The sequence below is a fragment of the Primulina eburnea genome, chromosome 5 (assembly GCF_022965805.1).
Source record: "Primulina eburnea isolate SZY01 chromosome 5, ASM2296580v1, whole genome shotgun sequence".
NCBI lineage: Eukaryota > Viridiplantae > Streptophyta > Magnoliopsida > Lamiales > Gesneriaceae > Primulina > Primulina eburnea.
This window is the reverse complement of record NC_133105.1, coordinates 22245203-22272524: the sequence shown is the minus strand read 5'-3', so window position 1 is coordinate 22272524 and position 27322 is coordinate 22245203. Positions and strand designations below refer to the sequence as shown.

At 34.9% G+C, this 27322-nt stretch overlaps 2 protein-coding genes across 4 annotated transcripts; one reads left to right on the top strand and one right to left on the bottom strand.

Moving 5' to 3' along the window:
- Window positions 1-4982: 4982 nt before the first annotated feature.
- On the top strand, window positions 4983-7102 carry LOC140831792 (protein IQ-DOMAIN 19-like). The gene is made up of 4 exons (XM_073195534.1): window positions 4983-5502; window positions 5756-5992; window positions 6122-6790; window positions 6904-7102. Exons 1-4 carry the CDS (start codon window positions 5107-5109, stop codon window positions 6922-6924), a joined length of 1323 nt encoding a protein of 440 aa, XP_073051635.1. The 5' UTR covers window positions 4983-5106; the 3' UTR covers window positions 6925-7102.
- Window positions 7103-7558: 456 nt separating this feature from the next.
- On the bottom strand, window positions 7559-15335 carry LOC140833095 (protein NETWORKED 1A-like). 3 transcript variants are annotated; one of them, XM_073197530.1, is made up of 5 exons: window positions 14867-15335; window positions 13949-14018; window positions 13585-13734; window positions 9032-13152; window positions 7559-8900 (listed from the first exon to the last, which is right to left on the bottom strand). In XM_073197530.1, exons 3-5 carry the CDS (start codon window positions 13685-13687, stop codon window positions 7734-7736), a joined length of 5391 nt encoding a protein of 1796 aa, XP_073053631.1. In that variant the 5' UTR covers window positions 13688-13734; window positions 13949-14018; window positions 14867-15335; the 3' UTR covers window positions 7559-7733. The 3 variants fall into 3 exon arrangements, with proteins under 3 accessions (XP_073053631.1, XP_073053630.1, XP_073053629.1); XM_073197529.1 differs by having other exon boundaries at window positions 13585-13791; window positions 14846-15334; XM_073197528.1 differs by having other exon boundaries at window positions 13585-13791; window positions 14867-15334.
- Window positions 15336-27322: the final 11987 nt, after the last annotated feature.

Genomic DNA, 27322 nt, shown 5'->3' with positions numbered 1-27322 from the left:
AAGCACCAAAAATCAAACCCACATGATACGTAATATACCTAGTCGCAGCGGTGATCATCCAACTTTCCACAACGAAGCCTGCAATAAATAAACTTCAAGAACACGTCAAGAACACAGTTTCAGAAAATCATAGTTTGAGCAGTCCCACAAAAACGATAATAAGTCACTCGTTTCTTATCCACAGATTACAAATTTACTGTCAAATCGAAGGTATCAAAAATTACTACGTTTTATATGATGAATACATTTCTAGAAAACCAACCGATTTTTCTCAGAAATCGAAATGACAACATACACCTTTTTAGATCTAAAAATTTTGATCCAAAAATCATCACAAATATTTTTGCTCAAACTTTTCACAACATACATGGATTTTTACGCACCATAAACATCACAACACATAATATAACGAGATCGATGCGGAAACAATATATTATACAGGCCTTCATCTTTAAAGTTACCGAAACGACGACATCGAAGCGGGAAGAAGCGAGGGTTGATCCGGGACGAAACGTGGCACGATTTTCTTGAAGAAATACACAAGAATTTGCCGAAAATTTTGAATGGGAATGGCTGCTGGGGAAAGGGCTTTGAACCCTAGCTATTCTGTCAAAAAAATAAAACAAACCAAATGAAATGTGTGTGTGTGTATCGTGTATGGGTGTGTGTAAAAGTGTGTGTGTGCGTGCGTTTTTGTGTAAAATTAAGGGTGTAAAATTTTCTTAATTACACAATTAAAAATGTTAACTCCCACAAACTAAACAAAATATCCTAATTTAAAATAAAGTGTACAATTGCTAAACTTTAAAATTTTAACATCCTTAAATCATTAATTAAATAAATTAGGCTTTAAAATGCTTAAAACTTAATAAATCATTTAAAATGACATTTTCTTGACTTGAAATAAAATAACACATTTTAAAATCGCCAATAAATTAGGCTTTAAAATGCTTAAAACTTAATAAATCATTTAAAACGTGCATCTCTTAAACAAATAATTTAAAATAATATATTCAAATAAATCATGCATATCTAAAATAATTTTAAACTTAAATAAATAATTTCACAATTAAATAAATGCTCGGGTTTTACGTGTACTGATATGGAGCTCTACATTAATGGGTTGAGTCGAAGATTCGTGAAATATGGATGATTTTCTTGAAATATGATACAACTAGTTCGTAGTTTTTAACTGTTGGGTGAGAGTAAAACTAAATCAATTTTTGATAGATTTTTTGGTAGGAGAATCTTTGTTACCATTGGAAGCCTTACCATTTAAATACTTGCACAATTTTATTATTGTTAATTACCTCTCTCTATATTCGAACTCTCCTTGTTCTCATTATTCATGTTCTCTGTGCGAATTATTATTGAACTTATCATGATTTTCATATGTAATGATATTCAAAGCAAAATGGCTGCAAGCATCGGTGTTCCACCACATGTGGCAACACCGCCTACAGAACCCCCTACTTTTGTCTCTCTTCATATGGTTGTGGTCGCCGATAGGGATGTAAACGAACTAAACTGTTTGTGAGCTATACAAAGTTCGATTCGATAAAAGCTCGTTTGAGCTCTTTTAATGAGGCTCGTTAAGATAAACAAACCAAACTCAAGCTTTACAGTATTCGGCTCGTTAGTTCGTGAACATGTTCGTTAGTAAGTTCATGAGTAATCTTTTAGATGAAAAAATAATAGTTTTGATATTTGATTTATTGATTTTGCATATTATTTATGAAATATATAGAAAAATCTATTAAATTAGTTTATTATAATAAATCTACAAATTTTAATAAGAATAATATATATTTTTTAAATATATAATTTACTTTTTAATTAATTTAATGAAAATTTAAATGTATAATTCATATTTATTAAGCTGGTTTAGGCTCGATAAAGGCTTGAATAAGCTCGTGAGCCATGCATATATTCGTTAAATAAAGCTCGAGTTCAGATCGATTATAAACGAATCAAGCTCAAAAATTCAAGAGTTCGGATAAGCTCGACTCGATTACATCCCTAGTCGCCGAGGACCCACTTCCGATTGAAGCCATTGCCCTGTGGAGTCAGGTAATGCAATTGATATGGAAAATCCACCAGATTTTGAAGAGCTGGATCATGTCTTCTCTGTTCCTTCGCAACCTAGAAGATCAAAGTGTCAAGTAAGGTATGACCCTGATTTCGACCCATCCAAGAAGTTCTGAATATCTTCCTTCACTGCAAATCTTCTGGGTCCTGATATTTCATCTGGAGATGACCTTGATAATGAAGACTTTAAGTTGTTCGCAAAACCAAAACATGTTGTGACTAAAAAGAATATCCCCTACTGTGAAAGAGACTATAGTTTCTAAAGAACCAACTGCCCCTTCTGAGGACATAGAGTCCCTAGCTGAGTTTCTTGCACGGTTAAAAGAAGAAAAAAGCTTGAAGGAAAGACATGTCTGAGGCTGATGAACCAGATGAAAAAATTCTGCAAGAATTCAAAGAAAATCGCCCAGGAAATTTTGATGGTTCTACTTTTTATACAACTCTTGACTCTGATTCTGCCGAGAACTATGGTGGTGATGAAAAAAAGTGATGATGCCAATGCTGGTTCTGATGTTAAGAACAATGTTGACAACACCATGGACAACATCGATACTACAGACTCTAGATTGATTAAGTCATTTTCCACAAAAAATTATTCTGAAGTTGCTCTTGGTATCTGGCACCTTTTACATCAATCGATGATTGATTAATGATAAAAATGTTGATGTTGATGCATACGGAAGGAAAAAGTTTGAGTTTTCCAAAATTAGAGGACTTCTATCAACTGAGAGTGTTGTGGCTCCTTACTCAAGAATACATGTCCTGGAATCTACTGAAATCTCTCATCCAGTGTGGGTGATGAGAGGTCATCAAAATACGGGCGTGTGTTTGTCCATGATCGTGCCTAAAATTTCAACCTTTTTGTTATTAATGCATTCTAAAATACTCACGCTGGTGACGAAGAAAGCGTGAATCCTTACATTAATGAAGTTATTGTTTCCTTCACTAGAGGTTCACAAAATTTCCAGATAGTCCTAAGCACCTTTCGGTTTCAAATATGACTATATTTTACTCAAATCTCCACAAGACTATGATCCAAAACTGCATCCTTTCGCAAATACTACATTTGTTACCAGACCACATGCCATCATTATTTTCTCAATTGGTACTGGGAGTACCGCGTTTAATTTTGGGAGGTTGGTTTTAAAAATTGTGATGTGGTTCGCATATGATGGATTAAAATCAATGAAGCTATTTCCCCTCTTTGACCTATGGGATTTTAGAATCACAGTTTGTTCGTGATTTGGGGGAAGAACTTTCTGATGTCAGTTACATGCTGAAGATTCACCAGAATAGTTTAAGGGAAATCGAGAACTTGATATGTCATGGTTTGATCCTGTTGTTTCCCCAGAGGTTGGCAACATGGCCTCTTCCTCTGGTGTGAAACCCTTTGAGTATGTAATGCTATCTACCTCTCTTCTCCAAACCCAGATCGACAATGGACTTCAACAAATTCAGCATGTTAAAGAGCTTATTGTGCATTATGAGACTCAGGTGGCAAACTTTCGATTACTTTTAATGTAGTTGTCCAATCTGGACAAAAAAAAGGAGACGAAGATGCTGAAATTGTTGCAAAAATTTATGAGGGTGAAGCAACAGAAACTGATAAACTAATTGAAGGAGATGCTTCGCAGTAGGTTTTTGTTATTTTTGTTGCTCTCTCTGGTTAATGTTGTTAGTGTTCCTATTCCGTATTGGCAACATTACCAAAAACACCGAAGCTAACATGATAAAATTCAGGAGAAGATATATTTTCAAATGTAGGAGAGCTACATGTGTGCTAACTAGTTCTGCTGATTAGCATTTTTTATGTTTTGTCTATAAAGACAAAAATGAGGAAATTGAAAGGAATATAATTTATTCTTTAATTATGTTTTTCCTCTTGATAATATTATGTTTATAAAATTATATTATTTTGCCTTTCTAGAACATGTATATATTTATAATAAGAACTTTATATATGATATTATTGTTTAATAGAGTTTATTTTCTAATAAAACTTTGTTTACATATCTTGTAGGATTATTTTCATATAATAATTACAAGATAATTTTCATATAATAAACTCCAGGGCAAAGAAAGCATATAAATAATCAAATATAGTTGTTGTAGAACATGTGCGAGAGAGATGAGAGACACAATAGGAGCAAGCACGATAATTGAAGATTTACATTGAAGAAATCAAGTGCTCGAGCAAAGACGTATTGTTATGTTGTCGTGGAATATTGAAGACATGTAGACATAACACCTAATCACGGTGTTGATTAGAGTGTTGTTCATCAAAAAGATTTTCGGTTTCATAAACGCTGCATCCATATTTTTGGTCATTTGGTTTTATAAGTATTTTAGATACACTTGACTCTCTTACTTCGTTGATGGAATCAACTTTTCTTTATTCGTTCATATTGATTTTGTAAACTAACAAGTTTTTCTAGTGAATTTTTTACCATGAGACACGGCACAAATGTTACACACTTGTGCCTAACTCTTTGTGTTTTATTTTATTTACGTAAAAGTGTTGTGTGTTTAAATATTCCACTGCATGTTGTGTTAGGTATTATAACACTGCACATAACACTTAATTCTGAAACATATAGTCATTTTATTACACAATATTTTTATGTTATATATCACTCTTCATTAATAACAACATGTAATATATAATATTTATTGATTTCGCCGTACACACAACATGTGTGCCTGTTCCACAAATTATTAGAACGTATGGCAAATTATTTCAGGCTTACACAGCAAAGAAACAGTGTAAGTACAGCAAATGAGTTGTAACATTACAATATTAAATAATGTAATGATAAAGAAGTAGTGTGTGTATATAGATATATATATATATATATAGTTGTAGTTGTAGAGGTGATGAGGAAGTTGCACAGATATTACACTTTCTTTTGTTTTCTCTGAAGGAAATACTCAAAGAGAAAGAAGATATGGGAAGAACTGGCAAATGGCTAAGAAATTTCTTGACCGGAAAGAAAGAAAGGAAGGAAAAGGACAGCAAAAATGGCAGCGATCACCCGAATTTTTCAGGTTTTCAACGTCAATGAGCTGCATCCCTCCACTCCGTTAACAATCCCGCAGCCCACGACGCCGAGGGAGAAGCGGCGGTGGAGCTTCCGCCGCTCCTCTGTCACCGCGCCGGGGAGGCACGACTCGAATTCTCTGGATAACATTGCGTTCACTCCGCCTCATGTGATGGATCGTCACTTGGAGGATGATGTAAAGAAGCATGTGCTGGCGGTGGCGGTGGCTACTGCGGCTGCTGCCGACGCGGCGGTTGCTGCAGCTAAGGCGGCAGCCGCCACGATTCAGCTGACTGCTGCCTCCTCCGAGCGGGCTAGCTTTGCAGTTGAAGAGGCTGCTGCCGTAAAGATTCAGTCCGTTTTTCGCTCATATTTGGTATGGATTTCTTGAAAAAAAAAAAAAAGATACATAGCAAATTTCGCTTTTAAAATATGATAAAATTAGCTCCACTTAGCTTTCAACTTCTTTTTCAGCCTACGTGGACGAGAAAATCTGATCGTAGCTGCTTTGATTAGTTGAAAAGCTATCAGATTTAAATAACAAATCTAAATAAAAAAATTATGCAAAAAATTGATTCTTTTTAGTCCTTTATCTGTATTAACATTGGTTTCGTCTTTCTTTTTTCGAGGCAAGAAAAGCTCTAAATGCATTGAAAGGACTAGTAAAGTTGCAGGCAATGGTTAGAGGGCATTTGGTGAGGAAACAGGCGAATGCAACACTACGGTGCATGCAGGCACTAGTCAACGCTCAAGCTCGAGCTCGAGTCAGAAGAATGCATTTTACCGAAGAATCGAAGAACTTGAACCAGAAGCAATTTAATCACAGAAAATCATCACAAGAGTACAAGTTCACCAATACATCTCAAGTATGTATTCATGATCACTAGTGTTAGTGTATAGAGACAACAAAAATTTTTATAATTTACTGATTTTCTAAATTTTTCTAGTTTTGGTTTTATATTATATACTGAAAAACAATTCTTACATTCATTTAGGATATTGATAGAGTGCTAGAAGAGAACATCAAGATTGTGGAAATGGATCTCGGCAACTACAAGCCAGTTGCAAAACCAAGAAACAGCTATTCGAGCCACGCACAAACCGAGAAAACCGAAAACCGAATCTCCACTCACCGTGTATCGGTTAAACATGATCATCAACAGATTTCTCCGTCGCCATCAGCTATAACTGACAAAACCCCACGGACGTGCAGCAACCACTTCGAAGAATGCTCTTACGGCACGGCACAAAGCAGCCCTCAATGCTGCTACTCAGCCATGTCTAAACCTGAACTCCCCACAATCCCGTTTTCCTATGCCAGATCAGAATATGCAGAAATCCTTTACAATGATGAGTATCCCTTTTACCCCAACTACATGGCCTACACCAAATCTTCGAAAGCGAAAGTGCGGTCACATAGCGCGCCGAAGCAACGGCTCATTGAGTCATTCGAGAAGCCTCTAACTAGGCGGAAGCCTTCATTGGAAGGGAGAAACGTCCCAAGGGCGGTTAAGATGCAACGATCATCGTCTAATGTGGGTTCAAATGCACAGAATTTTCAGTATCCATGGTCTGTCAAGCTTGATAGATCAACAGTTTCACTCAAGAATAGTGAGTGCGATTCTACTAACACGAACTACTGCAGATCACTCATGGGATTCAATGTAAGTAACAGTATCCATCCATCTTTTATTCCTCGTTCAAATACAAGATCTTGATAGAAACGAACTGTTCAGAATTGTTTTATGTTTACGTTTATTGTTATATATGGCTGCAGGTTCAGGGAGCAATGTTATAGTTTTTGGGGTTAGAAATGTGAACCAAAAACTATCTGAGTTGCTGAAAGTTCAAGATAGAAAACTTGTATAATGCTACTTGTGGTGAAAACTTTTCTTACACTCTTGGTTTGATTTTGTATCGAGGGAGCATTGTTTTGGAGCTCTTTGTATGTAATTTTATTTTGATTTATTGGTTCATTCATTGTTTATGACTCAGTTTCCGACTTCATTGTGTTTCAAGGCAGGACTGAGAAGCAATTACATTTAGAAATTTTCATTGGATGCACAAAAAAACGTACACATTTTTAGAAGTTAAAAAATAAATTTGAAGTTAATATCTGTATATTATGAGGCAATTCTTTTTCGAAGGTCCCATGACATTGAAAGCTAAACCACTAGCAAATTCAGTCATAACCAGTGGATTATCCACGATGAGACTGCAAAGTGTTGACAGTAATATAATATTTTAGTTGCAAGGGAAAGTGATCAATTTTGGCTAAAGAACCCAATAATACAATTGGATACATTGTATACGCCCAGCTTGATTTCAATCTACATCTCATAATCTGTAACTTCCACATCGCAAACCCGAAAATCCAAGAATGAGAGGAGTATGCATTCATGTGTTTCTGCAGGTAAATAGCAAAGGAAACATAAATTTTAAAGTTTTAGAAAACAGATCAAAGCATCTTATTACAATTACATCGATCTAATCCTTAAAGTTCCTCAACACTAAGGAAATAAGTCTTGTCCAACTAAACATAAAAGATGATCCTATCAACATTACAAGGAAGAAACTGCAAGTCAAGCCCAATAGTCAAGTTAAAATTTAAGGGCTCCTTTGAATTCTACCAGTTGACGGTCTTAGACATCCACAGAACGGATTCTTCTTACGCTTCCCGCTGTTTTTCTTCCCGTTGTATATGAAATCCCTCAGAACAATCGTTTTGTTATGGAAGAACTTGTTTCTCCCTTTGTTTTTCTTCTCTTCATCCCATTTCAACAGGATGTACTGAATTTTTTGAAGATCGAGTTGCAACCTGCCAATACTTTCTGACCCTTTCCGTGCCTGTTCTGTCACTCTCTTTCTCCGCATTCTGGCAGCCTCTTTCAGCTCTGGCGATGTTCGTCTGCTGGGAGATCGTGTCTCTTGTATATTCTTGACGAGTTTTCCGTTCAAATCTGCCAGATGTACCACGGTTTCTTCAGCTTCCATTAGTTGATCGTGCACAGTTTCAAAATCAACAGTCTTTACATTTCTACTCATTTGGCTCGTCTCCAATTTCATTATCAAGCTTTGAACTGTCGTGTGGAGACACTCCAGCTTCTGGGCATCAGAGGAAAGCCTCTCTAAAATCCTCCTGCTGTTTGCTTCTCTACTAAGCTCGCTCATTTTCGTTGACACCTCCAACATATCCACACCCAGCTCTTTCTCCATGTCTGAATCGGTGGATGGAGGCTGGGATTTTTTATTTACATCCTCAAGTTGATCGTAAACAATATCCTTTTCTGTCATTTTGAACGACAACCTTAATGATTCACCAATTGTTTGGCTTTTGTTTCGATCCTCAGCCGTCTCCCAAAGCTCGAGCATTTGATCTGAAGCTCCGACATTACCTCTCTTGACTTGGTCCAGAGGAATATCTTTCATTAGCATCCCATTACGAACGTCAGAGGTTTTGGTTCGTATTTTCTGCAACTTGGGAGTATCACTAAGCTCATTTCCTGCATGCCCTTTCTTTCTTGTATGCTCATGTTTGTCTCGGCCAAAGCTATGACGTGGTTTTGACTCCTCAATCTCGACGATATTGGTATTGGAGTTAGATCTCCTCCTGGAGGAGATGGACTTGTTTGTTTGTTCCATTAACTTTCCAACTGCTTTAATTCTCATCTGCAGGTTTTGCAGACATAATATTCCCTCAGGCACTGGGGAATACTGAGCTTCAGGAAATTCTCCAGATATACTTATACCAGAATAAGCAGTAGTTTCCAAACGCTGCAAAGATGAACAAAGTTCGAGTGCAGACCAGTCATAACAAGCAAGTGTCGTGCGCAGAAGGAGCATGAAAGAAAAACGAAACAAGAAACAAATGTGATGAATCAGTATCTGAAAAGAGAGAGTATTACCTCTGGCTTTTGACAGTAGGCTGGTCCACCTTTGGTTTGTAGAAGCGCCTTATTCTCAAGGAATGTGACATCATCTCTCAGCAAATCAACAGCTGGAGCATATGCTAAAAGCTGTGACTTTAACACGCCTATTTCACACTCCATCAAAGAAATGTTTCCTTTCATCTCTTCAATCTCCAACGTTTTAGAAGCACATTCATTCCCAAGATTTTGACATGTTCCATTAAGCTCGTGGACCTTATTTTTCAGAAACATTTCATTGATAGAAGATACTTGAAGATCAACATAAAATGTTGCTGCCTCTGTCTCCCATAGCTCAAACTCATTGCTCTTATCACGGAGAACCAAAAGTTCGGACTCTAAGTTTTTGTTGACCGTATAAAGACTCTCGATTTCCTTTTTCTGAAATAAATTCTTCTCGGAAATCTGAAGCACGGTCTTTTCAAGATTTTCTTGTGTCTGTTGTGACTTTTGAACATCACTCCGCAGCTCATCTACCATTTTAGACAACGATGAGTTCAAATTTTTGGAAGTTTCAAATTTCATTTGTGTGTCCACGAGCTTTTCTTCTGTTCGGATTAAACTCTCCTTGCCTCGTAAGAGTTCCTGCTTCATCAGAGCATTATATTCGTTTAGTCCTTGCACCGCCATCTCCAACCTATGACCAGAATCTTTGAGAAGCAACTTTTCCACCTTCAGCAACTCGAGCTCCTCTCTCAATATTTTCTTTTCATTTTCAAGGGTATCATTGACTTCGTGTTGTCTCTTCAGATCTTCAATAAGTAACTTCGCTTCTTTAATTTTCTGATTCCCAAAGCTCCTTAAAACATCACATTGATTAGCAGTGGCTAAAAATTCAACAAGTACCACATCATTATGCTGATCCATCTTACTTTTCTCTTCCTGAAGATCAGCAATTTTCTTCAGCAAATATTTGTTTTCTTGATTCATTTGAGAGTACAGTTCTTGTAAAATATTGTAAAGTTTATGCAAATCACCCTGTTTGGCACAAAGACTCCCCAATTCAGCCTCGAGTAGGGCCACATGTTGGTTACCCTCATTCATGTTTAGTTTCAATAGCTTGTTAGCATCTTGGAGTTCGTCATTTTCTTTTGCAACCACAACAAGCTTCTCAGCCATGACTTTGAACTCATGTTCCATGCTCATTTTCTTCGACTCGATTTGTGTCCCCATGGATTCCAACTGCTTCAGAAGGACAACCAGAACCGAGTTCTCAACCAAAAGTTTCTGCTTATCAGCCTCGTGTTTAGTGATGGAACGTTTCATTTCCTCGATGTTTTCAAGAATATCGTGCACAAATATTCGCTCGTTTTCAACCTTTTTAGTGGAAGAGGGTCCAAGAACAGTTTCGACAGCCATGAACACTTGATATATACCCAATCTTAGACTTTCGATTTCTTCCAACAGGAGTTCAGCTTCCACTTGCTGCTCAAGACTTTCACTCTCCAGCTCAGAAATAAGCTTCTCCGCCAATTTTGATGCCTCAACATGCTTTTGACACTCAAGAATCAGAGAGTTATTTTTCTCTTCCATGTCTTTAACGAACTTCTGCAATATGAAAATCTCAAACTGGGCTTTCAGAGCTTTATCAAGTTCCTCTTCAAATTCCTTCTTCTTCCATTCATTTTCTTCTTGCAGGAGATGAATATGGTTTTCGAGTCTAACCAACCTTGTCTCACTTTGGAACTCTGAGATTGTTCGTTCTTGCTTCTCGACACTCAATGAAACCTTCAGTTCTTTCATTTCTCCATTCATGGCCTCCTTCTCCTTCTCTAGATCAGCATATTTCACTTCCAACCCCATAAATCTTTTCTCCAGGCTTTTCAGTATTCTCTCGACGTTTTCCAACTTCAAAACCAGGGTGCTCCTTTCCATCAAAAGATCAGACCTTTCATTCTTCAGCAATTCACAGATTTCTTCAAGACCTTTAGATTTTTCCTTCAGACCTTCAAGTTCAACTTTTGTAGTTGAAAGAGAATTCTCAAGAACATAATTTTTTTCCATTAAACCATGCATCTTCTCAGTTATGGCCTGCAACTGAGACAAGAGAGAAGCTTTCTCAGCAACAACTGTGGCTTTTTCGCCACGAAGAAATTGACAAGATTCTTGCAATTCCGTCACCATTATATGAGAGCCCTCCAGCTTGCCATTCAAATCCGATAGCGAGCTTTCTACAAATGCCTTTTTCTTCAAAAGTTCTTCCATGTTATCCAGCTTTCTTGAAAGAATTTCTTGTTGATTCCTGTCCACATCAGATATTTGTCTTAGCCTTAAGTTCTCATCCCTTAAGTTCTTGACTGATGTCGTGAAACTTTTCGGGTTCAGACCTGTTTCTTCCACTTGTTTAACTAATGCCCGGTAGTTCCTACTCAAGCCTTCGATCTCGTCTTTCAAGCGTAGAATTTCCTCCTGAAAAGAATCACTCAGCCTCATTTGATGTGAAACTTCGTGCTCGAGCCTCTCCTTCATCTCCCTTAAGCTAACAATCTCGTTCTGCATGTTCTCCATAGAAACATTTGACGACATGTTTATTTCACTCAAACAATGATTTTCATCCCCGGCCTTCCGAATTTCCTCTTCCAAGCCAACTTTGCATGATTCTAGATCCTTTATCTTCAGCAACCTGTTTTCTAGCTCCATTGCAAGCTTTCTCTGATCATCTTGAGATTGAGCATGCAAATGCTGTAAATTCTCAAGAAGGGCTTCAATTTGTGCATGTCGAGAGTTTTCACCTTGCAAATTCATCTGAAGTTTCTCCAAATCCTCTTGCTTCTCAGTAAGCTCTCGATCTTTTACCGCTATCTTCCTCATTAGATTATCTGCCTCCGCTCGCAATGACTGGTTCGACATCTGCAGCAGATTAGACTTTTCTTCAGCCGTTTTGAGTTTATTAGTGCCAATCAGGACTTCATTATTAAGGCGTTTAACATCTTCATTGGCGCTAGATATATCTTTCTCGAGTTTGGCTATTATCTCCAAGCAGCACTTGTATCGAAGAGTCGATTCTTCCTTCTCCTTGTGTAGCTTAGCCAAAGCCTTCTTTAGCTCAGAGACTTCATTTTCAGCTCTTTCTGCTTGTATCTTGAGCAGTCTTGCTTCATCTTCTGTTTCGAAAATTATGTTCTCTAAATCTGATATTTTTTGAAGACACTGTTTGTACCGATCACAAACTCCTTTCATTTCAAGCTCCAACTTTGAGATTTCATTTTTCAGAGTTTGAGTTTCATTTTCTGCTTGAATTGCTCGTTGGTCAAATCCCTTCACATCTTCTTGGAATCGAGAATACTTTGACTCGAGGTTAGACATATTTTCCAAATACATCTTCTGTTTGATCAAACTGGCATTTTTTTCCACCTCTAACTGTATAAGCGCTTCCTTCATTGTCTGAACTTCAAGTTCGGCTTTGGTGGCTTTCTCGTCAAACCTCGTTGAATCCTTTTGTGCATTTTCAAGCTCTCCCTCCAAATTCGAAAGCGTTCCGAGACACCGTTGATACTGGAGGAGGACATCTTCTTTTTCTGCTTGAACATCAGCAAGAGCTTTCTTCAAGTCCTGAACTTCGCTCTCGACTTTTCCGGCTCTTTCAGTCTCATGAAAGACTTTATCTTTAAGATCCAAATTTTCATTTGATAATTCAGCAACTACATCAGATTTTGACCTCTGGGCCACTGCTTCATTATGACCGAGCATTTGATATATCTGTTTTAAACCCTTTTTCCTCCCTTCCACCTCTAAGCCTTCCATATGAAGTCCCAATACATCCTCAAGTGAGTCACCGATTTCAGGAAATGAATTCGGGAGATGTTGTGTTTCAAGTGTTTGAGGATCTTTTTCATGTGCGGAAGATTTCATAGGTGGATCGTCAAAAAGTTCGAGCAGTACTTGATCAGGAAATGCCTTTGCAATTGTTCGATGAGCATGGCGAAGTTCCCCCGTTGCGTGATTATATCTTTCAGCTAACGCACGGTACGCTCGGTAAAACTCCTCCACTAATTTCATCAACTCTGGCCGTTTTTTGTAGTACATTTCAGCCCTTCTCGCAAATGAATCTGCATCTTCTTCAATGAGTTTGATCATGGATTTGACTTTGGCATCCATGTCTGTTCAAGCACAGCATTTTTAGATTAGTAACCGACATAACCCAAAGCTAAGGAATGAAAATGTTCAGAATCAAATAAAAGAAACAAACATCAAAAGCAATGACAAGACATCAAATATATATATATATATATATATATATGCAGCTGCTTTTTTGAACTAGTTACTAAATCAAGAGATTTTATAAATAAAATTTATTCCAATGAGCAAAAGGAAAGTTCAGAAACCAAAAGAGCTTGAATCTTCAATTTTTGCTAATGGGAAGCAAAATGTGAATATACTCTCGTCTATAACGTTAACCCTACAAAATGAAATTTAGCATTGCTCTGGCAATCCAGATTTCTGAACAGAAAAATCTTTCAACGTAGCAAAAGATCAAGAAAGTGTCTTGTAGAAAATTCAATGGAGAAAATATAATGTAGAGAATTACACACCTTTCAGATTTTCTTGAAGCCATCTCGAGTTCTTCGGACTTATATGGCTGTCCCACCACCAAGAATATAAGCGCCTGGATTCGGGCTGTGATAAAGTTGCCATGACTCTAGCAAAATATAAAAATTGTACTTCTTTTGACCTCAAAAATCCTGTGAATTCGGGCCAGTATCAAAAGCACTCCCCGTACTATAAAAACTAACTTGCACCTGGAAGAAAAGAACACAGTGCAACCAAATGCATCCAATTTCATTTCATACTTTTAGTGATCTATGTTTGTTCAAACAAATAAATACATAAAAGTAAATAACATCATCACATTTTCTATGACGACCGGTGATAGAAAATCAAGGGAGTCGGAATAACCTGATCAGTAGGAGTTAGCAGAAAATGGACTCTCAACTTAATGGCGTCGAAGGTAAGATACGGAAGAAACCTGTACCCAAAAGTAATCAATTGTATGGGAACAACATTAGTAAGATTTCTCATTACAGTAGGAAAATTTTAAGAAAATAAAACAAATAAAAAAGCTAGTTACTAGTTGCTAGTTACTAGTTTCAAGATATATTTACATTGTCGAAACTACTTGGAGATAATAAAATTATCCAAAAGTAGAGACTCAGATTATAAATAATAACAGATACAAAGAGATAATATGTTAACAAAATCAAACCTTATCTGCATTTACCACACAAAATATCAACAAAGCACATATGAGACCACCAAACAGTGGACAAAAATCTTGAAATGATTACAGATTTTTCTGGAAAAAAATGGAAGATGATTGGATGAGGTGAGGAAATAATCACATTATATATCAGGCCCACGTCCTTTCAGTAACTCTTGGTAATTCATTCTTAGATAAAGAGAGATTTTACATTGATCATAAAAGAACATACTTGTATGCGATCTAGCAAAATGCAAACAAAGGCAAATAAACTATTCTCTGGTGGATAGAAATTGCAGAGATCAGGGAAAAATATACAAATATAAAGTAAAACATAATTCTTTCTAGCTTCTCATGCCAATGAGCTTCACCTAAACTGCAAAAATGAATCATCACAGTCCATTCAAATTAACAACGTCTTCAACACAAAAATTGCACGAGCCCACATTTTCAAAAACATGAAAGATCGGTATCAGATCAGCGAATCATGATAAATTTCTTGCAAATGGGGAATGGGCTTTCCAGAATATATCGAAAAGATTGAGTTTTGACAAGGAAAAATCATATATTCTGAGCAAACAAAGACTAAAACTTACAAATCACAAAAACCCACTTACAAAATCTTGGTTGCTGCTGTTATGAAAAAGCACTTCAGACAATTAAATCACACATTTCACCCCCATTTTTTCACACAGTGCCGACATAAAACGCCATTCTCGCCTTCAATCTTTGAAGGGCAATTTGCACTTCGTTGAGGCTTTGCTTTTGTTTGGTACTGAGTCAGTATTCAAAGTATGCCGAGTGACAAAAGCACCACATCTGTATGTATAATGTACGTATATAACTTTACATACACACACACTTTTGCCTTTGCTTTGAATGGAGGCATGTGTTCGGAGGAGACGAAATGATTTTATGTAAATGTGAATTAGGAATTTAAAAAGGAGAGAAAATATATATATATACACACATATATATATCGATAAATTTCATTGAATAACGATTATGCAAACGGACATGTCTCAGTGTAATTTGATGTCCTTTGTCTCCACTTTCTTGGGTTTAGAAAATGCTGTGCACTCATGACTAAAGCGTGACTGTGTACAGTGGCAAAGGCTGCAGTCTCCAAGCTTTTTGAGTAACAACTTTAAAGGATTTTCCAATAGGGAAATCCTGTTCTTTTCACAGGCAATTTTTTTATTTTTAAATATTTTCAATGGCTGTTTTAATATTACAATTACATGGTAATACGGATTTAAGCCAATGGAATCGAGAAGAACATGAAAAAAAATAAAACTTGAATTTGCTAAAATTATACACCTCGAGTGCAATTTAAAACTCGAAAATTTTAATATTTTTTTTATTGAATTTGATTCAAGTTCGAGTTTGACTCGAAATATTATACATATTTGTGAGCAACTCAAAAATTAAGACTTGAAATATATTTATTCAATATATAAATATATTATATTTATAAAATATTGATATTGAAGCTCGCGAATGACTTTTAAATTATTGAACAAAATCATTTGGGCTAGAACTCGTCTCAAAAAAGTTCAAACATGTTCGAATTCAACTCGAATTTTATAATATGAATCAATTATTTTTGAAGTCAGCTTGGTTTGTTTAAACCATAATAATATGGTGATTTGATTGAATTTTAAATTAGATTAAATTTATTTAAATTTTATTTGTATTAAATAATACATTTTAATGTAGATATTCAAATGAAGTACTAATTAAGATATGAGTAACGAATTTTTAGTCAAGTATTATTAAGGAATTGGTTAATTAAAGATCTCATGTTGGTATCCACCGCATTTAAAATGGATCACACATTCTACTTCAGATTACTTTATATCGAGAAATCCAACTAAACGAATGAGATTATGACATGTGGCAAATAAGATTAAGATCGGATCTTCTAAATTAGTACGGACGCAACCTATAAATATAAACGTATTTCTTTTGTTTCTTACATTGTTTTCCCTCAGCTTCTCTCTCTCGAGTTAAAGCCCTATGCCTTAGGTTTTTAGCCAATTTCTAGTGCAGTTAGTGTCGGGAAGCTTCAAAGCTAATGTCAAATTGAGGAGGGGTCGATGAACGGAGACATGTAGATCGAGATGTCATGATCGGACTGATTATGGACGCGGGTATAATCTTAAAGCCTTAAATAGTGATTTAAAGATCATTATGAAGAACTTTGAAGCATGTTTAGTCATTCTAGATCTGGCATTATAATGATTTCAATATGTTGGTATTGTCTAGATTCAGAAGAATAGATTTTCTATCAGGTTGTTTTTGTTAGGCTTGTGATGTACTGACTTAGATATCCAAGTATAGTATATACACATATATGTTGCATATTTATCTGTTTCATGATACTTGTTTTACTGCTTTGATATATTATATATAACATTTTACATTGGGCATGATATCTTTTGAGTATACCTCATTTTTTGGGCCACTCAGCCATATTCAATATTGTGGATTGTTAGGCATCGAGAGCGACAGTGTTTGATGGGACCCGCGGACTTTAATGACCTTAGAAATTGTAGGTCCATGTCTTGATGATGAGTGTGAAATCCAAAACATGCTTATAGCAGATCATAGACTACACACTCAAGAGCCTCTAAACTGAGCATGAGATTCTTGACTTGATCCTTGATATCTGATTATATTGCATTTTGCATGCATCATATCGGTTTGTATACTCGTATCGGGCGATTGTCGCTCACATCCTTGTTTTTATCTTGGACACCCCATTAACGAGGTAGGTCTTAGGTTGGACAGTTCGAAAGACCAGAACAGTGGTTAGAGTAGTTAAGTTTTCGGTGGTGATCTAGTGATGTTTTATTTTATTTCTCGTATTCACGTGCATCATTATGATTTCGATATGGTTTTATTAAAGTTTAGTATTAAGATATTTGTTCTTTTTCATTTGGATTAGAAGCCGATTAAGTTATTTTGTTTCTGATGTTTAATTGTAGCTTTCAAGTTTAATTATGCATGCGTATTAGTCTGTTTAGTAGTGGCTCAGATAAGGTCGCTACATCAGATCTTAAGATGATGAAAAACTGTGATGAAGTTTCTGGTTCTATACTGAATGAAGAACAAGTTAAAGCTTATATATAATCTATAATTTCGAGCATATATCTCTCACAAAAACTTGAAAATGAGTTATTCATGATTCTTTGGAATTATAAGAAAAATGGCTATAAAATTTATGTTTATCACTTTGCCCATAAATTTAATAATCAAGAGTTATAATCAAGATAATAAACTAGCCAGACTTGCACAAGTCAGACATGCACCACCTTGTTCATAGTTTGGTATTTAGAGTATCTCTCTCATACGAACTCAAAAGTATACAACTTTCATGTTCATCATGTTATCCAGAAATCGATTAATCAAAAGTTATAATCAAGAGAAGAAACCAACTTGACTTGGTATAGCTAGACTTGGTCCAGGAAGACAACTAGTCGTACCGACTAGACATGTCCAGTCGGATCAGCTGGACACTCCAATCGCACCAGCCAGTAACCAGCCCAATATTTAAAAATGGTCAGCAACTCAAATATGAATATTTTAAAATCAGAAATCGTACATAATATTTCCAAACATGACTATTCTTGTTTCAAACATTTATATCATTCTTTGAGGTCATAAATACAATATTTTGAAAATCAAAATAAAAATTCTTTTATGAGGATTAAAATCAAGGGTAGATTATATAAGGGAAAAAAAGCTAGAATGAAAACAAACTCAAGGAAGTGAGTTGTGAGAAACAAAAAGAGAGATACGCTTTCAAAGATAATTCCTCTATACCAAGTCAAGTTTGTAGAATAATCTTCCATGTTCAAGTATTGAAGAATATATTATTTGACAGAGAGGCCACTCACACAAAAAAGAGATGTATTTTATAGAATAGTTGAGTGATAATCTTTATACAATACATAAAGATTGTGTTTGTAGTCTTGACATAAGATATGTTAAAGATAATACGGATTGCGAGGTTGTGACAAATAATAGGAGTTACGATTCGGAAAGATACAGTCTTAAGTCTAAGTGAGTTTGTACAAAAAGTTGTATCAATCAAAGTCTTCTAGTAGACACCTTCCTAAAGGTAAGAAGAGGTGATGTAGGAGTTGTTAATCTTCGAACATCTATATAAAAAAAATTGTGCGTATTTATTTTATTGCATTTAATTATTTCGCTGCTTTCGTAGCATCGTTGAAGTATTTTACTTGTTATTTTCAAATATCAAAATATTACATACAAAATATTTGATAAAATAATTCAACCAAAATGTCTTTATACATTCAACTTGTATATCTTTTAAATATTTTTTAAATTGTTTAATCGATTTTTAGATAGATTATTTTGAGTATCTCCTGTTCAGTTGTTCGGTTTTGTACCGAACTCAATATAATTTCTCGATGCTCATTTCATTTTTGAACATTCAAAGAACAAGATATTGTAACTCAAAATTTTCAAGAAATTTTAAAAGAGTTCATTCACTCTTCTAAATTTTTTTCCGATCCAAAAAAAATTATATATAGACGCGTCTTTATGTTTGATATAAAAATTAAATAGTTTATTTTAAAAAAAATTAAAGAGATATTGAAATAGAACTATAAAAAATAAAATTGTGTTTCAAATATTTGATTCCTTAAATGCTTCTTTTTTCTTTTGAAAAAGGACAGATTTACCCGAACGCTAGTTTTAAATTAAAATATTGCTTACTCACATTATCACGTATCTCATCTCATACAATATTTCACATCTTTTGTTTTAAAAAAAAGACATTTTAGTTTTAGAAAATGTATTTTTTTAATTTATTTTTTGATATATTTAGATTGACTATATTATTTTCACCATAATTCATAGATATTTGTTTTTTAAAAAAATAATGAGAAATACCTTTAAAAAAAATAAGCCATATCGAGAGACAATCATCCATTTTAACAGGACCTTTTATAAACAAAGACATAGAAAAGAAAAACAAATAAGAATGTTTTCCGGGTTGGAGTACGACCTACTTTTTTTAATACATCGAAAATTTTACAAAAAATATTGTAAAAAAAAAAAATAGAAAATCCAAAAGTAAAAAACTGCATTCAAAAACTATTTTATAAAATTTAAATGTGCTTTCGATTGAGTGAGATAGCTATCAACCTGTAATGCCCGAGAAATTATCACCTTTAATCAAGGATTATTGAGTTATAATTTAACGTGATTACGAAAGGACCAACTGAGACACGATTTAAGACAATGTGTGGCCATTTGTTTTGAATTTCAGAGTGTGTTGCCGAAGCAACACCGCACCCGCGCCCTTGCATGTACCGCACCCGCGGTGCATGGACAGAAACTTGGTCAGTTTTAGCGAAGGGTGACTGCACCCGCGGTGCCAGTATCACCGTACCAGCGGTGCAGGACCGCACCCGCGGTCTCGACATGTACCGCACCCGCGGTCATGTAATTTCAGAATGGATAAGAATGCCGAAGCATGAGCGCACCCGCGGTGCAAGATAGAGCGCCCCCGCGGTGTGACGTGCAGCATGGAAAATGAGACACGTTTCTTGCATGCAATTCTGATATATATAGGTTGTGATTCCTTCGAAATTGATTCAGAATTTAGAAAAAGGGTCTGAAGAAGAAAGGAGAAAATCATTACGCCTTTTTCGAGAAATCCGTCCGTCTGATTTTGAATCCGACTTCGGTATCGAGTTCCTAGCAACGTAGGCTACAACTGGACGTAAGTTTTACTACGTTTTGACATGCTTTGAAATTATGATATTGTCAGAATTGAATGGAACTCATATATGTTGTTCTTGACATATTAGACATCATAGAATCGAAGTCAGATTAAGAAACGGACTGATTATGGAATTGTTATGATTTTCGGAGTAGTTTTGGAGTCGAGTTGATATCAGAATTGAGTTGTTATTGAGTAGGAGATATTAGAATTAATATCTGGTTGATATGGTATTGTTGGGTATATTGATATTATACCGTTATGCGATATTGAATTAGGTTAAGTATTGAGCAGAACATATTTGATTCGAGTGGTGTATTGATATTATACTCCTCGATATTGTTATTGTCAGATTGAGTATTGACAGGCTTGGGGTTCGAGACTTCGACAGAGTCAGAGTATCAGAAAGAAAGGTATAAATTAATGTTGAGTTGGGATTGCACAACTCGAGTGAGGTTTGACTCGAGTCTCCCTAAATCACATACTTTCATTTATTGCGTTGATATTTGCAATTGATGAGACTGATGATTGTAGTCTATTGATTTATAGTCACTGCATGTAATGATTGCTGATTCGCTATTCATTGATTGATTTGCTTAGATACTGACTGCATGTATTGACTACTGAGTCGTTGAGTCATAGGCTGATTCGCCTAGTCACCGGCTGATTCGTCTGGTTATTGACTGATTCGTCTTATTATCGGCTGATTCGCCTAGTCACCGGCTGATTCGTCTAGTGATTGACTGATTCGTCTAAACTTAAGCTGATTCGCTTAATTACAGGCTGATTCGTCTGGTTATTGGCTTATTCGCCTAATTCTTGACTGATTCGTCAATTCTGCGGCTGATTCGCCCAGATACTAAATATATGAATTATATCGATGCCGTTTAGGGATTGATTCATTCCTAGCGACTGAGATTCGGTATATTTATCATTATTCAGACATCGGGATCCCTAGATTAGAGTGAGTCGAGTCTGAGACGACGTGTCAGTGGAGTCGAGTCTGAGACGACGCGTCGGTTGAGTTGAGTCTGATATGACATGTTGATTTACATTGTTTATACCATTCATGATTATTGAATGTTTGATATGGATTTATGTTTCTGATTTGAGACATGTTATGAATAATTCTTATATGCTTTCGTATATGCTGTTATATGATTGTATGTTTACATTGTTTATACTGGGATATTTATATCTCACCGGAGTTATCCGGCTGTTGTCTTGTTTTGTATGTGTGCATGACAACAGGTGGGACTGGATCATGGTCAAGAAGAGGATGAGAGAAGATTAGATAGCGTGGAGATCCGGGCTTCGAAGCAACATAGGATTCAGCACTGATATGTAGTTGAACCTAGTTGAATTCTTGTAGATAACGCAAGATTTGTATGTTCATGTTTAATATGTAATTTGAGTAAATTACATTACGTTTCCGCTTTGTATTTTAAAAAAAATTAAAAATTTTAGACCATGTTTTATAATTGATTAATTTGTCTCAATAATGATTAAGAACTTGATTAGCGTCCGGGTCCTCACACAACCTCAACCTAGCTGGGATACGCCGAGAAATCCTTTTAAATCCATTTAGTGACTATAAAATTGCAATAAATAACTCCTTTTCTTCCCACCAAATTCCAGAGATAAAATGTACATATTATCTCCGTCTCGAATATAAATGTTATATTTTCTATTTCATTCGTTCTACATATATAATTTAGTATCTATATTCGGTATTATTTTCTCGACAAAAACTTGTGTGAGACGGTCTCACGTGTCGTATTTGTGAGACGAATCTCTTATTTGGATTATCTACGAAAAAATATTATTTTTTATGCTAAGAGTATTACTTTTTATTGTGAACATGGGTAGAGTTGACCCGTCTCACAGATCACATGAGATCCACTCTATTTTCTCTATTCTTTTACTAATCTACTAGTTACTTCCAACAAGTTTTATACTATCTCCGTCCCAAATATAAATTTCAACTTCTCATTTTCTCATCGTGTATGACAATTAATTTATGCACACAATGCATGTATATCATCTACTCGCACATGTATGTGCGTGTGTATATATATATATTGGTCTTCAATTATTAAATATTGCTGCATTATATATATATATATATATATATATATATATATATATATATATATATATATATATATATATATATATATTGGTCTTCTATTATTAAATATTGCTGCATAATTCACCTACATGGCTATATGTAAAGTGAAAAAACTAGAGTCGAAAATAATGTAGTAGAAGGTTTTTAAATAGGGCCGTCCCTAATCCATGTTTATCATTAATTACTATTTTGAAAATAAAAATATTTTTGGGGCTTAATTTTGATTATAAATTGAGTTCTTTATTAGAAAAGGAATTGTACATTTTTGACTTTTTCGCAGTATAAAAGTTTGCTTTTCTTTCCCTTTTCTTCTTTTTAACTACATTCTTAATAATATGCTATAATTTTTCATTTCTTTTCGAGGTTTTTATTTTTATTGCCATATTAGTTATTCTAATAAGGTTGTGTAGCAGAAAATACACACATATAAGTGGTATTGTTTTCTTGACATCCACAGAAATATGTTAATTTCGAGCTAAAAAAATTGTATAAGGTTCGTTTATATCAATACAATCTGCTGATGATGAAACACTTCAAAAGAAAAAAAATATAAATTTATTTATGTACCTCGAGATTCTTGAAACTGTAAAAATATTTCAAAAATAAATTGATATATTTTCATTTATAAGTCCAACGCAACAAGAAAAATAAATGAAAATAATTCTTTTTAACCTTTTGCGGAAAAAATATTTCTCATTAAAAGTATATCCACATTATAATTATTGACCAAGCACATGGAGATGCACTTCAAATTTGTAAATTTAATTTATTATTTAGGGTCCACATAGCATGTGAATAAATTTTTTAGTTCATCCTACCTACGTTTTTTTAAAGATTTTTTATTTTACTATATTTTGATTCTTCAAGTAAGTTGTGCAGCCATAAGTTAGCAATGTGTTGATATCATATTATAATTTAGAGAGGGTGGGATAAACTCTTCTAAAATTTTTGAAACTCTGAGCTATTCTAAAAATATTTAGGCTGCTAAGAAATATTCTCGAACAACTATCTTTGCTGGACCACTGAAAAATGAATAAGTGCGGAAACAATTCAGCTTGACTAATAATAAACTATAACTACAAAAAATATATCATCAACAACACTCCAACGACTTAAAACCGTTGTGTTTTTTCTTTGAAGAACGGTTTTAACAAAAACCATTGTCGTAGCCTAAAAAACATGTTTATATACTCTTTGATGTGTCTACGACAACGGTTTTTAAAAACCGTTTGATACGAATCCTCGTACGAATGAAAGGCAAGCACGAATATAGAAATCGCACCCTCAATTCAATAACAAACAAGGAACGATTATGTTATCCCGATCTTTTGAAACAAGTAACGATTTTGTGATATTCACCTCTAAGCGATTATAACTTAGCAACAAATATCAACGATAAAACAATTGAATTTCAAACGAACCTTCAAAGAACTTGTTTTGACAATCCGTGCGAAGAACAATCGACAAACGCCACAAAGATGCAATCTTTGATAAGTTTGATTTGGTTTTCTTCTTGTGAAGAACAAAGCTAAAAGCTTTTAAAATTGAGATAAACTCAAGTTTTTCTTATATCATTCAATAATATTTTCGTTCATAATGTTTACAATGATTAAATAGACAAAACAAAACAAGAAAGGTGTGTGAAAAGGCTTAAATAAGATAACTAGCAAATTTGACACGGAAGTGCGGCTCAGGACCGCGGGTGCGGTGCAGGCTGGACCGCGGGTGCGGTACAGTCTCGGGAAAAAAAATTTTTTTTTTAGCATGACCGCGGGTGCGGCCCTGTTTTGAGCGCGGGTGCGCTAGACCTTCGGCAATTTCACTTGAATTACATTCCAAAGACCTCCAATATTATTCCCATGAATCCCAACCTCCTCTAATTTAGACATCCAACTTGTAGGACTTCCTTGATAGCTCATCATGAGTCCTTGAAGTGCATCTTTAAACTTCTTCCAATCATTTGCACGCCATGCTCGGTCAGATTCGTATCATACTCCCCTTCTTCAAAAAGATTTGTCCTCAAATCTTGTCTACCTACACAGAAACGAAGCAAGTTAGTAATAACAAGAAGTATATTATCAACATGCTTACCTTTAAGCTCAAGATTGTAGACGCTATCATTTATTTGCTCCATCAGCACTAGAAACCACAACTTCACGGTCGCCTTCCATATGTATTCATCAACCTCAACATTCATCAAATAACAAATCACACCAAATGATAAAATATCACTAAGGATCACAAATATCAGATTCCTCCCCTTCTTAGACCTAGTTAGCAACATAACGAATTCCATACACTTGTTCGACCATATTTCACTAGGAATAAGATGTAATTGATGCAACACATAAAAATCAAACTTAGATGCCTTTTCCCCATATCCAATGCACCCTTAACTACACCACTTAACATACTTCTTCATATGCAACCAACACATATAATCATGAACTATATCAACGATCAAACCACAGTTATGTGTCTCAATATCAAGTAACAACTCATGCAATATGTTATTTATCAAACCACTACCATATGCTTCACCATCATATAATTCATTCAATAAATATAACATGAACATTTTATTCTCCTTAAAAATACATTCATCATGAACATAGAAATTATTACATTCATTCATACTCTTTTCCCTAATATCACCAAACAAATAATAATCATGCCAATAGAACATGCCAAATTTACTATCTATACAATCCTTTAACACAACACACGGATTTAAATACAAGACATTGTCACTATGATATCCCACCAATTTAGAAACTCGTAAGAAATCAAAAATCTCAATAGGTCCATGAAATATCTCACTTTCAACCCATTCTACAAATTCTTGAAAACAAGACAACACAAAATTAAGGTAAGGAAGCAAATCATACCTCACAATTGTTGCGTTGGCAACTAACCTTACCTCATCTCGAATGCTCTTGACTTCATATGGATCATCCCATTGCAATCTCACTCCATCAACAATTGTTTTCCTCTTCATCATGTCATCACAATAATCCTGCAAAGAAGAAACAACAATGCTCGGGATTGAACCGGCAATATCATCACAATAACAATAAACCACTTTGTACAAAGGTACTTTAAAGGGTTTATTCAAAAATACATAAGTCTCAACCTCACTCTTTTTACTCTTTTGGGCCTTTAATTCATTTTTCTTTTCTTTTTCTTTGGCCTCTTTTTCTTTTATCTCTTTTTATTTTCTATGGCCATCTCACTCTTTTCATCTCTCTTTCTTTCGGTCATTTTAATTTCTTTTTCACTCAATTCAAGAATAATTTTCAATTGATCCTCAAGAACACTTGGATTCAATTGAACCAATGAAACATTTGGTTCCTCAACAAATTTATGTACAATAACTTCTCCTTGTCTACCTTCCTCCTCCATAGTAGACAAATTAAGCATTTCTTCTCCACTTAATGATTCATTCTCCGTTGTATATCGTTCAACAATATTCAACTCACCAACTAGTGGAATAACATCATCTTCAACTATATTAATCACCAACTCAAATTCATGTTCAAGTTCACCAAAAATCTCAACTTCAGATACAGATTCAACAACAACCACAACATCCAATTGAGATTCAATCTCAACAGAAGAATCTAATATTGTTAGCTCCTTACGTTGACATTGGCTAGTATCATGCCCAAATTTTAAACACCAACAACATATAATATCACGAGTACTAGAATTTGAGTTTTTACTTGTACCTTGATAATCATATTTGCTAGCTTCACATTTCGACTCCTCCATTGGCCTAGCGATCATTTTCTCTTTCAATCTCGTCCTACACGTGGATGCCAACGACTCCCGATGCACACCACGTTCACCTCTCCGGCCAACTCCTCTATCCTCCTTACATCGCCTATCATCATCCCGATCCAAATACAATGATCTATTCCCTCCAAATCTTCTACGTTGCATATCCTCATCATATTGCCTATCATGTATTTCCTCTTCTTCACTCCGCCTATACCTCTCACGTAGAGGCTTAAACTCATTCTCCCATATTTTATCCAACCTTTCTAACATTGTTTGAAATTGTCGATCTTCAACCATTATACCTGCAATAAAAAGTTAGTATAAAACAATAAAAGATAAGTTTCCTCACCACGAATCCTCACTGGTCACTCCAATCAAAAATTCACTCGAATATTTTTTTTTTCTCACTACAAAATACTCACCGATCACTCCAAAGAAATAACGCTCGCACTCAAGTGTTTTCACTCGAATTTGATAGTTCTCTCTAAGATGTGCTCAAGCTTTGTACTTGTATATCAAACTAACAAGATTCAACTTGTGGACACTTGCAACTGTCTCACTTGGACTGCACAAAACAAAGAACACTAGAATAACGCAGATCTTACAACAACACAAAGGATAACACGTATCTGAAAACTGAATCGAAATTTTAGAAAGATCTTGAATAACAACGAATAGATAACACAGATCTGAAAACAGAAACGAAGGAATAACACAGATCTGATAACAAAACGAAATTTATATTTTTCTTTTCTTATATAGAAAGATTTGACAATAGAAATGAAAGGATAACACAAATCTGATAAAAAAATGAATTTTTGTTTTTGTTTTTTGATAGATATGACAATAGAAACACAAGGATAACACAGATCTGATAACAGAACGGATATTTATATTTTTATTTGATTTTTAGACAGATCTGAACATGAAGAACAAGGTACTTACTTGATTTCAATGATCCAAAGCTCTGATAGCAAATGATACGAATCCTCGTACGAATGAAAGGCAAGCACGAATATAGAAATCGCACACTGAATTCAATAACAAACAAGGAACGATTATGTTGTCCCGATCTTTTGAAACAAGTAACGATTTTGTGATATTCACCTCTAAGCGATTATAACTTAGCAACAAATATCAACGATAAAACAATTGAATTTCAAACGAACCTTCAAAGAACTTGTTTTGACAATCCGTGCGAAGAACAATCGACAAACGCCACAAAGATGCAATCTTTGATAAGTTTGATTTGGTTTTCTTCTTGTGAAGAACAAAGCTAAAAGCTTTTAAAATTGAGATAAACTCAAGTTTTTCTTATATCATTCAATAATATTTTCGTTCATAATGTTTACAATGATTAAATAGACAAAACAAAACAAGAAAGATGTGTGAAAAGGCTTAAAT

Excerpts from the sequence above, each read along its gene's own strand:
- LOC140831792 (XM_073195534.1), top strand. The coding sequence starts at position 5,107 with ATGGCAGCGATCACCCGAATTTTTCAGGTTTTCAACGTCAATGAGCTG. Across the intron at positions 5,503-5,755 it reads CCGTTTTTCGCTCATATTTG|GCAAGAAAAGCTCTAAATGC; the intron begins GTATGGATTTCT and ends TCTTTTTTCGAG. Across the intron at positions 5,993-6,121 it reads AGTTCACCAATACATCTCAA|GATATTGATAGAGTGCTAGA; the intron begins GTATGTATTCAT and ends ACATTCATTTAG.
- LOC140833095 (XM_073197530.1), bottom strand. The coding sequence starts at position 13,687 with ATGGCAACTTTATCACAGCCCGAATCCAGGCGCTTATATTCTTGGTGG. Across the intron at positions 13,153-13,584 it reads GCTTCAAGAAAATCTGAAAG|ACATGGATGCCAAAGTCAAA; the intron begins GTGTGTAATTCT and ends GTGCTTGAACAG. Across the intron at positions 8,901-9,031 it reads CCTACTGTCAAAAGCCAGAG|CGTTTGGAAACTACTGCTTA; the intron begins GTAATACTCTCT and ends TCATCTTTGCAG.